Below are 16,846 nucleotides of genomic sequence, written 5' to 3' on the forward strand. Positions count from 1 at the left end.
TGAGCGACGCTGAAGATCCATTCGTTTCGCGCTAAAAACCTACCATTTCCTGATCGTTCGAGGATAGCTGACCTCGCTAATTCGGTGGCACAAAACCGAGATTCGATTTCCTGCCCGTGTACCATCTTGGTCACCGAGTTCAACCGTGCTTTCTTCGACGTTTATCCGTCTCTATCTTCACCGTTTAGCTTCTCTGTTACCTTTCGGACCGCGCGAAAGGAAGAAATTTACACGACAAGAAATAGCAAAGCGCGATAAAACGAGCCAGCGACGATTTACTGGATATTATCTCCGGTTTTTCCACTCGGAACGTGTCCGTTTCGCATGTGCGCTGCGAGCCAGCATGCAGCAGACCAAAATGGCCCGCGCCAGACCCGACGATGTTTTATTGTTTCGGTTAGCCAAGGTGATGTCAGCTGCGCGAAAATACCGTAGCCTGCGCATCATAACGAACTCTCTTGTGGTTAGACGATTTTTGAAAAATTAGCAATCAACCCATTCCTCATCATTATCCATATACGTATTTAATAATAATTTGCACATCCAAGGACAATTTATAAAGTTTATTGGTTATAATATAATACTGCAGGAACGTTATTTATTAGTTTATTTAAAATGGACTAAATAGGTGCTGGTTAAACAGGAAACGATGGTTATTTAACGTGAACTAAACGCAATAACGTACTATAATTAAGATAACTAAATAGTTAATTTGCAACTCTCGTCACCGTGGTTCTCTGACTTCTCAACGCTCACTGACTGTTAATCCGTCTTTCTCCCTTAGCAGCCCTTCGTCTTTTCTCATGGTCCCATCACGCACGTTTTCCGCAATCGTTCGTGGCCAGGGTCCCGTAGGCCTTTTTTCCCGTAGGTGGAACTATTCGATTGAATGACCGACGATACATTGATGGGCCGTCGGCACTTAGGCTTTCTCGCGACATTGTTTATGGTCCACCCGATATCTCTTAGGCCTTTCGTCCACGATACCACAATACAATACGTGCATACGTATATAAGACAACACACTCTACTTAGAGAAATGAAATTTCCGCGTGTGATTGTACTTTTCTAATCAGAGACTACAGACAAAAGTCAGGTCGTATATTTGATTTCGATCTCGCTAGAATTTTTCGGTAATTGTCATTTAAACCGAGCTGTCTGGTGCTTTTCTTTCTCAATTTGTATTCTATCCTTAGGCGTGGCTTCTAGCCATCGCTCTGTCACTGACAGCGGCGACTGGCGAAAATTTGAAAGCATCGCAAAGAGATCAACTATCAACAGTCAGAGCAGAATTGCCCGATTCCGTCAGGCTCCCGCGGCAAGTACAGCCATCTCGTCCGTTACTGCTGTACAACGCTCTAACAACCCCACAGTCACCTGCCGTTGAGAGACATCCACGAAAACGGCAATTAGGCGACCTGGGAGCCAATTTCCAACCGCTAACGTTGCCCCTAAGCGGCCAGCTTCATTCGCCGTTACATCGAGCCACTTTCGACCCCAACACCAAGACTAGCATCGTTTCACGGATCAACGAACCAGCAAAACATGTGATCGAACCACGAATTTCGGCTGAAGCGTCGCATATCTCTTTTCTGACGCCACAGGTCGTTTCTACGCGTCGAGCTCACGGATTCGATGGTCATTCTTTTTACCATAGTCACAACCATCACGGTGGACATCATCATTCTCATCATCATGGACATCACGCACATCACGATCATCATGCCAAACATAAGCACGAACATGGTCACAAGCATCATAGTGAACACGAACATAAACACGGACATGAACATCACGTTGAGCATAAACATCAGGAAGACCACAAACATCACCATGGTCACCATCATCATCATGGACACGATCACCATCATGGTCACAAGCATCATTCTGATCATAAACATCATCATGGACACGAACATAAACACGAACATGGTCATAAGCATGAACACAAGCATGGTCACGATCATAAACATCATGGAGAACACCATCATCACCATGGGCACCAACATCATTCGAAACACGAACATCACGAGGAACACAAACATCATGCCGAGCATCACCATCATCATAAGCATCATCATCATAACGAACATCATCATCACCACGATCATCATCACGTTAATGAACATCACCATCATCATACTCACAAGGAGACCGAGAACCATCATCATCACCATGGACACGATCATCACGAACACCATAAACACGGCCACAAGGAGGAACACAAGCATCATCATGGACACGAGCATAAACATGGACATCACGAAGATCATCATCATGGCCACCATGAGGATCATCATCATAAACACGGACACGAACATAAACATGGTCATCATTCGGATCATCATCACAAACACGGACACGAACACAAGCAGAGCCATCACGAGGAACATCATCATGGACATCACGAAGATCACAAGCATAGTCATCATGAGGACCATCACCATAAACACGGACACGAACACAAACATGGTCACAAGGAAGAACATCACCATGGACATCACGAAGATCATCATCATTCCCACCATCAGGACCACAAGCATAATCATCACGAAGAACACAAACACGGTCACGAACACAAAGAAGAACATAAACATGGACACGACCACAAGCATCACCACGATCATCACGAAGGACATCACCATCACGAACATCACAAACACCATGCATCCCATGAACACAAACATGGACATTCACACGAGGAACATCACAAACATTTCGACGATCATCATCATAAACATCTTCACGATAGCCATCACAAACATCACGAAGGCCACCATCACTCTGCTTTCGAGCAACATGGACATTACAAAGGATTGGGACATTACGCTTTTGATGCTTCTCAGAATCACGAAGAATATGTATTTCCGGAAGAGAGTGAAACGGTCGTAGTAACACCGCAAGTGGAGGATATTCTGAAGATTAAAAAGGAAACGGAAATAGAGAAGACTACCGAGCAAACGACAACCGAGGATCAAACATAAAATAATGACGGTACAGTGGAACTTCGTTCGTTCGAATGAAATTTTTGCTAGTAATTGATCAGCCTTTAAATTAATGAATTCAGTGTGTGTGTGTGATGTTTTTAAATCACACGTGTTAAATCGAGAGAGAATAACTTCGATAAACTAAACATTTGTTAACATTAATCCACATTACCGCTCTTGTGTGTCGTTTCTATTTATGAACAGTTTCTTTCCTATGGGTTCAAACGTAATCGAAGTTCCACTGTACTCGATATTTAAATAGTATTCCCGAAAGATTACGCATGGTTCGTCCACGATATTGTTAGTTAAAAATCTTTCATAGATACTTTTTCTCCTTCTGTGTTTGAGCGTTAAAAGCGACTTTGCTACGTTCGCTATGTTTCTTGTTAGCCTCAGTTATATCTTTGTTGACACCTTTGAAATACAAAGTTTCCACGAGTTTACGATTGCCTTGTCCCTTTTATTAAGCTCTTTTCCGGTTTAAAGGCGAAAGTTCGATAGGAACAACAGTACGTTTCTCGTTCTCGAACTGCAATAACGTTTAAACTTCGGTCTCAAGATGCTCGAACGTTCGCCTACAAGCAGATATCTTTGCCGTCCTTTCGCCGAGAAATCACGGGGGAAATAAAGCGAGAAATCGACGTGGAAGCTTCGACTTAATGAAATGTCCGAAATTCTAGCGACCGACTAGAGCGCAGTTAACTTCCCACTATAGAATAAATAATTACAAAAACGAGATATCGCCGAAGAAACTTGGCTATGGGAACAACGTCGAACGCTTTTCAACGAGTTCGAAACAAATTCGTAATCCGATGTAATACGCTGAAACAATCCGCCGTCGTCTCTTCAATGATTTACAGATTTAAACAACTTACGCAGCCAGTATAATCCCGACACCTAAGTTTGGAACATCGATAAAACTCTTCGCTGGCGAGCGAAAACAGATAGAAGATCGTCAAGAATAGAAACAGAATTTTGATGAAGATGAACGTAAATTATTAGACAACGTAGATTTCATTTTCATTTTATTTTTACAATCTTTCTATGAGGCTTCATCCGGAATGCTTTATAATCAATAAGTTACTTTCGAGATTTATACGTAACTTGGATGAATTTTTATATTTTTAAAATTATCGGAAGAAATCTATAATCAATTCTTGAAGAAAAGAAAATTATTTTCTACCGTCCAAGGAATTCTCGATCCTGAAATAATGAACTGATATTCCACGAACACCGGTGGAGTCCCTTCAGACGATCGGGAGAATCTTCCTATATGCGGAATATAGAAACTATTCCTTTGTGAGTTTTCTGAAACCCTCACTCTAGAACACATGTCACATACTCATATCGTCAGTCACGAAAGTCCCTTGTGCATCTTATAACAAAACTATTTTTATTAAAATAAAACTTGGGAAAACTTCATCGTAAAGCTAGTGTCTTCTTTGAGGAGAAAATCAATTAAGAGTCAAATTGAACGTAAACTAAAGTTCTTAGAAAATATTAACACAGTTTATAGTTGGTACAAACCAATTTTTCTTTCTCTTATCTCTTCAGGCATTTTTGTAGGATCATGTGTTTTACTATAAAACAGCTATTATCGTTTAATCCATCGCGTATTAAATATACATCCAAGCGAGGAATTAAAATTAATCTTTTACAAGATATACGAAGATTTTTACGATCGCACATTCCTACATACTTGTGATAATCCTACTTATCGATTTTCATTCATTCTCGAGTTCCACGATGATTCCAAAGCATCATATCTGATTTATTCTGGCGTACTTGCAAGCTTTTCTCTCGCGCGTTTCGTATAGTTCATCGTTATAGAATGAATGGCAGTGTGGAACACAAATAACTTCGAAAAGCGAAGAAAAATACAGAGGAGATCATTGGAAGCAATCTGCGACAAATTATCCAACTGAAGTTATATAAAAAAGGGATAAATGAAACGTAAGGATTCGCTAACGAGACGATAAGAACGAAGACGTCGAGATCGTTTCCTAAGAAAACCTTGCCATGCTTCACTCGACTTTCATTCGCAAACCTCTACTTCGTGACGACATGATTAATCTGCGGGGATAACAAGTAATATTATGCTCCGTTAAACTTTCAGATCCGTTAAACACACATAAGATGACAGGAGAAAGTCGTACTCGGTTGATTATCATAGTAATTCTTTCAAGCATAATATTATCAATTAATTTCCATTGATTAAAGCAAAATATTACGGGTCAGTGGAGAAGAAAACTATTTAGATTTAAAATAGATTATATAACTTTAACACTATCTGCGAGTCACTAAAAGAATACAAAAATTCTCACGTCATAATAAAACCTTAATTACTATCACACATATTGTTCGACCAACGGAATTTCTCGATACACAAAGCAATTTTGGTTTCGCGTGAAAGATCATTTATCCTCGACTATTTTATAAATATTAATATCAGGTAGAAGCAGAAAGTTTTCAAATAAATATGCGAATATTTTTCTTTCAACTTTTTATTCCTATTTCCCGAACTTTCTTACGAACTACGTTTCGATGATAATCGATCGTTCTCGTACTCGAGATTCTGATAATTGAAAAGCTACGGAATAACAAAGATGACTCTTGTCGTGTGAATGCTATTTACATTACATAAAAAGACTGAAACATTTGACAAGAGTAACTATTGTTACGAGCCAGTTAATTGAAGTTCTATCATGCTCCGAGTATATTAGATCTTGATCAACTATTCGCTAACGAGGCTCTAAAGTTTCGTTCAAATAATAACAAAAAGTAAGTCGGCGATTGGCCGTCCCTCTCGGTTCTTGTTTTATCTTCCGTTGATTAAATAATTCTACAACTTTGTTATAGACCGTATTATTATTTCAACTAAATGGTTGATGTAGGCAAAGGGCACGATAAACGCAAACACGCCAGTTGGAAACGCGGAAAACTTTTCCACGGAACTAGTGGCGGTATCGGGAACGAGTTCACCGCGCAAAACGCTAATATTTCGAAGCTGAGTTTGATCTTGTTTCGCGACCTCCATCGAGACAAAAGGAAACTTTCCGTATAGAATCAAAAAGCCTGGCTCCAAGTAATTTCGACGCGTAGATCATTTTCCATATCCGTCCTCTTCCTTTTCACGATCGCACGGCGTCCCGTCACGTCGTCTCATTGCGACATCGTGTAATTTTCCAGTCAACATTCGATATCCTTCACGAATCAATTTCTACTATCGAACCGTCTATTTTCATTGGGAAAATTTCAATGCGTTCTGTTGCAGCGCGTGTTCGTTTCTCTTGACACTGCTACTGGGTACCTTATTTGGTATTAGGTCGTCCGAAAAGTCTCTTTCGTTTTATAAGGAAACAATGGATGCACAATATTTTCAGTTTTATATTATTTTATCGAATTACGTATGATCCATTTTGTTCTATCAAAATAAAAATCACAACGTTCGACAGATTAAGTTTCATGTTTGTATAAAGATGCGTTGTTGTAAAAGACGTGTTTGTAAAAGAAAGACACTTTTCGGACAAGCTAATACAATGTAATTTCGTAAGAGCGATTTTATGAAAGAATAATAATCGTGGCGATGTATTTATGCAGAAATACTATACAAGCATAATTAAACAAATAGAATTTCGTGCACTAAATATTACGACGATATATATGTCGGAGATGAATGGACGCCGGAGCCTTTCTTTCGGAATATTTGTGAAGGTCCCCAATACTTTAGTCCAGATTTTTTATTATAGTCGTACTTAAACAATAAAACTGAGAATAGCTGTTTATGAGTTAAGTCAATTATGATTATTCGAGATTTATGACAGTGGGCTTGGGCTCGAAGTGACATAATGGGTCACTGAACGTAGCCACGGTCACGGGAGGGACGTGTACCTAACAGAGGTATAAAGTGTTAAGGTTATTTGATGTATGTGGAATCGAAGAAACGCGTGGGTAAATTGTAAGGTATTGTAAATATATATATATTGTGAATATTAAAGTACAAAGTGTGGAATACAATGTAAGTCCAAATCCGCACACTAGCAATGTTACCCTTAGACTAAAAGAACCCTGAAGCCAACGTCGCACATGTACCGCTTATGGTCTATCATCGATGCATTCTTTTGTCTATGCGCTATCGATAGCCTCAGCGCTTGAGAAAACCGAAGACCAGATGTAGAGTTTTCTTAGAAGTGGCGATCACTTCAACATAAAGTAATTAAATAACTCTACTTAAAAACAGGGATTGACCTGAGGAATACGGAGAGGAGTATATAGGGCAGTTCCACTTGGACTGAGGAGCAATCTGATAAGTTCGACTAGCCCAGTGAACACGTACATCGAGTTCCTAATCGCAGTCGTCATCCCGTTGACCGTGTATTCGTTATCGAACCTAAATTCATCGTCATAGACATCTCATCGATATTACTTGTTAATACATTCCCATAAACAAACATCGTCTGGTGTAAGACGGCTATGGACAACTCGCAGCAAAACTCATATGATACATTTTCGCGTATCATGCGCATTTCTTCGTTTTTAAATTTCCGATACGAATGATAGAAATATCGGGTAAAAATTACAAATATTTGCAGTCTAATAGTTAATTATACATCGGAATTGTAAATAAAAGACCATGAGCAAAAACGAATGTCAAATTCGCAACGTTGACGTCAGAAGTGGAATTCGAATTCGGGACTACGTGTGTAATTTGAATAACGTTAAACAAATAACGTAGAAAAATAAGCAAAGACTCTCTAGTAAATTCGGAAATATTCTTATATAATTATTATTAATTTTAAAGAACCGTTTTCAATAATATTATCGCTGGAAATAAATGCGCGGCATAGATAGAGTTAATCTATCGCCCTAAAGAACACCTAACGATCCGTCGGGAAACTATGGAATTCACGAAGAGAGAGAAGCACTCTTTTGAAATTAGAAATTCAAATATCTGACATTTCGCACTTATTTGCACGAGCGGCGAAGAGAAATTCAACGAACACGTACGAATTCGTGTCTGCTCGATCTTTGAGAAAATTATAAGAACGTTCCTTTCGGCATCCAAGAGAGCGAGCGTGAAGGGGGGGGGGCAGAGGAAGCTATGTAGAGGATCGAAGCGAAGCAGAGGAGGGCATCGATTTTCCAAGGAAATTCGCAAAACTAGAGATGTCTGCCGACGAAATGGGTTAATAAATCGTTCGTCGCGATAGATCCCTGGGAACCAGGCGGAAAGAAACGAGGAAAAGAGAGGAGGTTAACAAAAAGGAAGAATAGAAAGAAAAGAAAAAGGCTGATGGCCGCAGACGCCATCTTGGGATTTAAATTGGTCCAGCAGGTTTATCAGCATGCATTGGCCGGCGTTAGAAAAGCATTCTAGCAAGCAACGTTCCTTCTCTGGTTTGAGCTTCCTTACAGTATAGAAACACGGAAGATAAGCCGGATCCGTCCGATTTTGTGGCACCGACAGAGAGAGAGAGAGAGAGAGAGAGAGAGAGAGAGAGAGAGAGAGAGAGAGTTGAGTAAATCGTGGCTCGAATGAAGACTCGAGAATCGTTCGAGTGCCGCGTTATGTTCGACCAATTTACCAAGTCGAATCTCTTTCCTGAATTTTTATCCTTTTTTCTTCCCTTCTCACCGTTAGTCGCAGATTCCGCCGTCCCTTTCCGTTCGAACCTTCGCGCGAAACGACTCCTACCTGACGATACCTCGATTACTTTTGGTCGAATATTTATCGAGTATTTGCTCATCACCGTCGCAATTTCTGTTCCCGCAGGGCGCCTCGTTAAAATCTGATGGACGATTTGCACGCGATGCCATCTCCATTGCGCCTGCAGCCGCATAACCGAAACATTTAACAACCCGTGTCGTCGTAAAACGATGAAAAATGCGTCGCTGTGCGTGCACCGGATACACACGCTTTTATCCAGGAATCGCTAGCACGCTCCAACGATCGTTGCGAAACAAGCGCCAAGACGCGAATCCATTTTAGTTTATGTCGATCCGATTCTCTGCAAAAATTGTTTACCCTCCGAATAGAAATATTGGACACTTTGGACACGAGAAAGATTTACAGAACGAATTAATCTGTATCGTTGTTACGAGTTTTCTGCAAGTCAGCCAAGATATCGTACAAACGGTCGTTCACGAAAATACATTACATCTATAATTCAACAAGCTATCAACGGTTTAAGAGCCTCTACCTGAAAGGAGCATTCTTCTTCCCATAGGGCCCATGTTTTAGGATGGTTAACAAAGAGACAAGACGGAGGTGAAAAAGAAAACAGGACATGGGGCGGCAACGAAGAGAAATGAAGGCACGAAGCTAACAAACGTCTGCAAGTACCGTTCCATGCAAATGTTCGACAACTGTTAATCGCGAGGAACCCTGTTAATCACCCTGGAATACACTATGAGTCTTGGTCCTTTGCGAAATACATATACATATACGTGTATAGCTTCAAAGCTTACCGAGCAGCTCGTAGTCCGTTCCATGCAAGTACATTGCCTCACGAATGTATTTCGACTTATCATAGAAACGTTCTATGGTCCACATTGAAACTACAAGATATTTCATTACAATCATATACTTAGTAAAAAGTTAGTTCGCGAGAAGAGGAATACTTGTTTCTATTGAAGAAGAAACAGCGATATATTGGATTGGTAACTAAGTGATTGCGGATTTTGTCATTAGGTGGTATTGACAAAATCCGCAATCACTTAGTTGCCAACCCAATATATCGCTGTTTCTTCTTCGACGTACAGAGATTATAGGAGAAGCATACGATAGGTCAGATCTTCCACTTTTCAGCTTCGGTACATTGTCGATTGATCTTACGTTGTCAAAATCCATCTTTTGTTCGATATTGGTGCCAAACACGTGCTTCTTCATTTTTTTGAGACGTCGCTGCTAGCGTTCCTGCTAACCGCGCGTCTGATGAAATCACAAGAGAAAATGTGGAAGCGAGCGAAGACGCGTGAAATTGAAGAAAGAGGAGAAAAGAGGAAAAAAAAGTGGCGAAAGGAAGGGTGGAAGATAGGGGTGACTGGTGATACCATCCGATCTAATTCCAAAGGGTTACGTTCGACGTGGCAGCCTGCTCCGCTGTAGAATTTTTACCCGCGACCAACGGAGACGAGGAAGAAAGAAAAAAGAAAAGGAAAGGGATGCGGAAAAAGTGCAGTCAGGAAATCGGATCTGTGCCACGAAAAGGAACTTACCGGAAGTTCCTCTCGCGCTGCCTCCTCTCTGTTCCCTTTTATCCCTTCTCCGCCGGCCGCCGCTATCTTTCTACGAGCAGTGTTTCCGCGAGAGTAAATTCATTTTCAGGCACGAGGCGGCCCGGTTTGAAAAAATCTGTCGCGCGGTGATTTAAATTTAAGAGTTCGCTCGTGAAATCGTATTACGTCGTGGCACCGCGGCGCTGGCCACTCGAGGAAATCGGAAATAAACGCCGGTGCACATTTCTCTGTAAGAAAAAGAGATAAAGAAGATCGGCGAAAGAAGCGAGATAGGCTCTAGCCGGCAAGAGAATCGGAAATGAAAAGAAACGACGCTTGCCACAAGAGCTCGCGTGATAAAATGCACTACCATTTACGAGTATTACTGGTCACATCCAAAACACGATACGTGTCTGAAATTATTACGAAAGCGATTGATCGATTAGAACAATTCAGAATACGAACGAAATAAGAATCTGGAATACGCGACAAAAATTACGGAGAAATAGTGTATTGAGTATTGTATGTTCGTATATATGTATAATATACGATCCTTTGTTTCATCAAAATCTCGTTATGGATTCATTTATGAGCTGCGTAAGACCAAAGAACAACAAATACAATGGAAAATGTAGCAATATCGTACGAACGTATAAAATTCATCGGTACTGGAAAAGAAAATATATATAGTTATACGACGGTTTAATTGCGTTATTGATAATTGGTACGAGATGAAAGTGAGAAAAGATAAATACTTCACATGCGCTTTAAAGCTGTCGAGACTCGTATCGCAACCAGACAGACATAAATTAATGAAATTTCCCTTATTGCATGGCAATCTAATCTATTAGAATTAAAATTTCAAACGACACAGAAGGAGTATCTCGTGTTCGCTTCTCGCTATTCTGTTACAGTTCCTGATGATACTTTAGCGAATACGAAAGGGCTTCTCGTTACACGACACAGGCCGTGCGATAGCTCGTGCACTCAACGGAAATGGTCGATGGATGACGCCGATCGAGTCGAGAAAGCGAGTACTATCCGAGAGTCGGCAGAAGTTAGAGTTGCAAAATTAATTTGAGGCGAAGTTTGCTAGAAAGTGAAGGAAAGCCGGAAGAAAGTTGAACCGAAGGGATGAGACCGGTGAAGAAGGCGCGCTTGGTTCCTATAGTTGCATAAGGAGAGTGCAAACCAGCGGTGATGGTCAAGTTTCAAGCACTCCCTTTTTTCTCATCTTGGCGAGTTGACAAGCGATTCAGTCGGCAAATACTTTAATTGCATAAACCACGGTGAAACGATCTCGCCAAGTAATGGCAAACTATAGCACGCTTAAGTCGTCGGTCTTCTTCCGGTGCTCTTCGCGGCGCGCATATATTTGCAATTTCCCACCCGCCATACCGTTTTATTATTCTCTTTTCTCTCCCTTTATCCGACTTTTTCTACGACAGAGCGTCCTTGAACGAACGACAGACAGCCAGTTTCCAACTTGAACCCGATGTCAAGGGTGGCTTTCCAGAGAAAAACTGGAAATTAGAGAGATGCAGTGCCAGCGGCGGTCATTCGCTCGTAGCGGAATTACACAAGTTTTTCGGCGGATTATAGCCGTGTCTAACGGGACTTTCTCCCGTACTTTGCTCAGGACGAATTTCACTGGGCGTTTTTCCACGACACGAGGAAAAAACAGCTTTGTTACTAACGTCTAAGCCGGATTCTCAGCCTCTGTCCCGTCCCCCGCCCACTTCTCGCGATCATATCTACGGTGGCTCGGCTTATTCTTGATACGATACTCGATAAATCACGTCAATCTGCATGCATTTGCAAATACCGTGAGCAAGGCTCTTTTTTATCGTCGACATTATTGAACTAACGACCGACGCAACCATTAAAGGAGAGGAGAGCCACCAAGACGCCATTTGAGCCTGTCGTTGACCTAGCCAACAGCGAGCCACTTATAATAATGATGTTCATGAAAAAACCACAGAACGAGAAGCACTCAGGCACTTTTAATAGCCGTACGATTTAATATATTCCGTGTGTTTTAAATTCCAAGCTTAAAAACTTCCCGCCGGGTCCTGTGCGCCGTGCCGGCACGAACCAGAAAAAACAGGCCAAGCTAAAGCTGTACTTCTCGATGAATGAGAAACAAAAACCGAAATGCGGCCATAATATCTAACAATTAAGAACCCTTTTATCGTGCCTGAGGGACTGTTATTCAGTCGTCGAGCGGTCGCTAGAGCGGACGAACAAAAAGGAACGTCGCCGCGGGAAAGGCAAAAGCGTTGATAGAAAGAAAGACCTAGACGAGGAGAAAGGTTACTTTCTTTCGAACCGCAGTTTGATAAATACTTCACCGGCAAACGATCTCTACCGGTTACACAAATCTTTTTTCCATCGTTCTTTCGGGGAATGCAGTTCCGGCAAAAGGAAAATTACCCTCTTGGTACAATCGTAAACAAATTACTCTCGGTATCTAGCGGATTCTTTACGCGTTACGAAGGAGAAGAAATATAACTCGATGGTAACTACGAGTCCCTTGGTACTCGTGCTTCCTTGTATGCGTTTTGTTCGTGCGCGTCTGTACCTCCCCTTTCTTTTCGATAAATCACGCTTCCTTTTTAAGCACGTTAATCCCGTGCCAAGAAATTCGGCCAATAGGCGCGTTCAACTTGCGCGTTCGATTGACGCACGCGTGCACGAGCCGACCCTGAAAATCTTCCCCAGGCTTTTTTACGCTTGTAACAACGGACCATCGGCAGGAATCCAGCAAGTATTTATCGATAATCGATCGCCGGTAGTTTCATTCTCTTCCGGCTCGTCTCGCTCGTGATATATATGTTTACTTTCTCTTTCTTACGCTTTCTACGACAATTCTCCGTCTTTGTCGATGTCGCCAAGTCGCTCGGCCAGTCTCGCTTCCCTTTTGAAGGCTAAAGGTCCACTCGCAAGCGTAGCCAACCACTTCAAGGAAAATACCAAGGATCCTGTTTCAAGGTTTGCATAGCTTGCACGAGGCTCGTAGCGTAGCTATTCCACGTCTTGTACACAAGGTTACGTGTATAGGAGCTTAGACAGGTACTTGAGGAACAGGCTGCGTGCTTTGGGGTAATTTCTCACAGGTGCGACGCGTCGACCCTGCCACAGACGCAATCTGGCACCTGCAACGACACACACGCGCGTGCATTGTACTGTCGCGTGTTTGTAGACGCGCCACGCCTCCTGTCTTCTCGTTTCGCGATCCGAGACCGGATAAATAATCGTATCGCCACGCGTCCTGCCCTACGATCTCCCTTCATGTTCCGGTCACCCTACAGAGAACGTAAGATAGAGTCAGAGATACAGACGAACGTAGAGAAAGAGAGAGAGAGAGATCTGCGTTCGATTTTCCATCCAGCGGATTTGCCTCTAGAGATTCGAATAACGTCAGTCAACGGCTCGTTCACTTGCTTGCTAAAACTTCGCGTGTCAAGAAAAACATACACAATGTTATCGGTGAACCGTTTCGATATCACGCATTGTTGGTAAGAAGAAAATTCAGCGACAACAGCAAGCTACTGGCTAACGAAAGAATAATTATTGCACGAGCGTACGGCGTTCGCCAGAAGCGGACGAATAATTTAACGAAAGAGAAAGGGCACGGAGAACGAACCGTAGAAGGCTGAAAAATCATTACGATCATGCTACCGTTCAGAAGCATCGCCCGAAGGGAATCCGCCAAATATTCTCTAACTGCTACGGATAGGTCGATAAAATCGATATTGAATCGATGAAGCTAATGGTTGGTATCGCATAACGTGGCTGATATCGTTATTACGCTGAGATCGCCACTTTGGGCGTGGACGCAGTTTAAACGATACGTCGCGTCGTTCAATCGCCCCCGCCGAATTTGCCAACTCCCGGAACACCTCTGCAACACGATGCTGGTAACGGTTTCCCACCTGGATATTCGCGCGACTACTTTGTTTCGGATACAATGGCGTCGATGCTGCTGCTCCCGACGCTGTCACGCTTTTCGAAACGTGCTCGAAAAATTGATCGAAAAATAAGGATGCTCCGACACCGGTGGATTCTTCTGACGGAAATATTTGATCCGACCAAACGTAACCCAAATCCAAACGCAGATCCAAGCTTAAACCAGCGGATATGATTTTCAATTTATCCAACGAAGATTAGAGAGTAGCGTCACGCGAACCAGCGTTTCCTCAAAACTGTAAACCACCGTCTACCTGGTAATTTCCGCCGGATAAAATTGCATGCCTAAAGCGAGCAATCCGGACCGGCGCGGCGAGTTTTTTTATCGCGTTAACGTGGCCTGATGTTGTCGTTATTACGCTGCCCTCGCTATTCTCCCTCGTGGACGCAATCTTGAAGGTGGAACGCCGTTACGTCCGTTCTGGGAACATCTAAATCTCGTCGCGACGCCACGCTCTGCAACACCAAAGGGCGTGTCAGTCACGCGACGACCGATCATCGTTACCACCGGATAAATTAACTTCACTCTGCACCCTATAATTTTATTGCTAAGTCGTACGTATTTTTATCGGGCGTATACGGATATCGTAATCAGCTATGTTAATCGATAAACACGAGCGGGCACGTCAAATACGTTTATACATCTCTTGCCTCTTTTTTAAACGTGAATTTCAGAAGAGAAGTTTGAAAGCAAAAATAATTTACGACATCGCTATATATGTATACATATAATGGAGAAAATTTAGAACCCGATCGTTTCAGGGAAAAATCGATTCGGTGAGAAATACGCGTCGACCACTTGCTCCGATTTCGCAAATTCTAATTACGCTCTGACACGTGGCAGTAGATTTGTCTCGAACATAATCGTTCATGAGGATTTGCGAATGCTCGGCTTTGTTCATCTTCCTAGCGTTCTTCTTCTCGATAACTGCACGTTGTTTAATATAGCACAATGCAATATCGTTTAGGTTGAATTTGCTGGCGCAGATGTTTCAATCTCCCGTTCAGGCGAATGTTTCGCGTAGAAAAATATCAATTCAGCATTTACGTTTCGCTGATGTTTCCTACAAATTTGACCAGAATAACTAGCTTCAACTTTCAGCTAACGGCGGTCCGATGACTAGAAACGTTCTCAGAACAATCTCACCAGGCTAATGTAATTATTATTAGAAGAGCAGTGTGTACATAGTCGCACATAGTTTGCGACTGTTTCCACTTCGAACGACCTGTAATTCGCGGTACGCGAATATAACTACGATCGGGACGTGCAGTCGAACAGGATCGGTATTTGCATGAAACTTTTTTTATATCGTTTTCACATCCCTGATCCGTCGCGCGAAACGAAGTCCGAATCGATACTACGATAACATTCCCAACACACACACACACACACACACAAAAAAATGCCGAAATTCCCTGCAACGAATCCGGTAACTACGTTTCGATCATTTAGCCAGCAACATTGTGTCAAAATCGAAGATACGAAAATACGCGCCATTCGGGTCGTATCGGAATTGCGTGAACGATACCAGCTGCTCGATTATTCTATCGTTCGTCCTTTTTTACTCGATGGATTCTGGTTATTCCATACGATATCTCGTGAAAGTATTCGAACAATATATTTCACGTGTCTTCGAATGGACGAAATCTTACGAATATATTCTACGTGCTGCACGTAAGTTTTTTGAAACACCAGCACTGTAAGAAAACGGAACTGTTACGATTAGACTGTGAACTTTGATGAAAATTCATATTTTTGAAGACATGAGTGAGAAAGTAGGAACATCGGTGGAAAATTAATTTTACCTACCAAGTATTCTAGAAAATGCTATGCTTTGGATATATTTTGGATATATATTTTTGTATATCGTGTGCGTCTTGCGCAATTCCCTTTCAAATTCCCTATAAATGCACAAAAAGTTGCACTCTAGTTATTATTATGTCGGAGCTTGTTTTCCTTCCAGATATTTTTTATTATCAATTTCAAGGTATGTTATATAATACAATTAAATAACAAAATTTTATTATGATTATATATAATAAAAATACAAATTTTCTACGAATAGAATACCTTCGCCAACTACTGTACGCTAGCAACTCACGATCGAAAATTGCGATACACCCTGTATCAGGCTAACCTGTTCGTGTTACAATGTTGCGTTTCCTATTCAGACGCGCGCCATTTATACTTCTCACGCCACGTCCAGCGATAATCGAGTGTCGTCGCGTCAGGGCGAGTCGTTTCGTTGGATCATCGCCAGTCTCGACGAGACTGCGCTGCGCAAATTGCATCTGCTCGAGCACGCCAAATTGACCATGAGCCGAGGAAAAAACCGGCGATTCGGGAAACGTAAAGTACCAGCCGTTTCCGGTGCGCGTGATCTCGTATGCAGCCTCGTTTCATCATCGAGTCACCATCGTCGTTGGAACAAACAGACGATCATCACGGCGGATGCGATTTTACACGTGCATTTATACGACGAGCATTTCCGACTAGACCAGCGTTTTCCACGCGCGGACTAGCACCGTTTCTCCTCGTTAACACCACGCGATAATAATTATTCCACGTCGTACCGGTAATTACACTCGGAATCGCGACCAAGCAGCCAGATAGCCGGACAATGAGAAAAAAAGGGAAAATCTGCAGCGTGAATTTTTCTGTTCGGCCCCTC

The 16,846-nt window shown here is 42.2% G+C and overlaps 2 protein-coding genes and 1 long non-coding RNA gene across 7 annotated transcripts in view; 2 read left to right on the forward strand and 1 right to left on the reverse strand.

Moving 5' to 3' along the window:
* LOC139989513 (uncharacterized) overlaps positions 1–10,911 on the forward strand; it is a 36,592-nt gene extending 25,681 nt beyond the window's left edge. The window contains exons 2-3 of one of the 3 annotated variants that reach the window (XR_011800351.1): positions 9,215–9,326; positions 9,886–10,911. Coding sequence is in view for 1 of the 3 variants with exons in the window: in XM_072007979.1 (XP_071864080.1) it covers positions 1,197–2,984 (1,788 nt within the window). In the remaining 2 variants the exon portion in view is untranslated. Of the gene's footprint in view, positions 1–1,196; positions 5,377–9,214; positions 9,327–9,885 lie in introns of those variants that run through there. The other 2 variants (XR_011800352.1, XM_072007979.1) reach the window with 2 other exon arrangements.
* The window catches only part of LOC139989517 (dipeptidase 1), a 233,425-nt gene that overhangs the window by 137,459 nt on the left and 79,120 nt on the right, over positions 1–16,846 (forward strand). The gene's annotated exons all lie outside the window — the stretch shown is intronic.
* LOC139989526 (uncharacterized) overlaps positions 1–16,846 on the reverse strand; it is a 119,977-nt gene that overhangs the window by 19,468 nt on the left and 83,663 nt on the right. The gene's annotated exons all lie outside the window — the stretch shown is intronic.

The sequence above is a fragment of the Bombus fervidus genome, chromosome 7, assembly GCF_041682495.2.
Source record: "Bombus fervidus isolate BK054 chromosome 7, iyBomFerv1, whole genome shotgun sequence".
In the NCBI taxonomy this organism is placed as follows: Eukaryota; Metazoa; Arthropoda; class Insecta; order Hymenoptera; family Apidae; genus Bombus; species Bombus fervidus.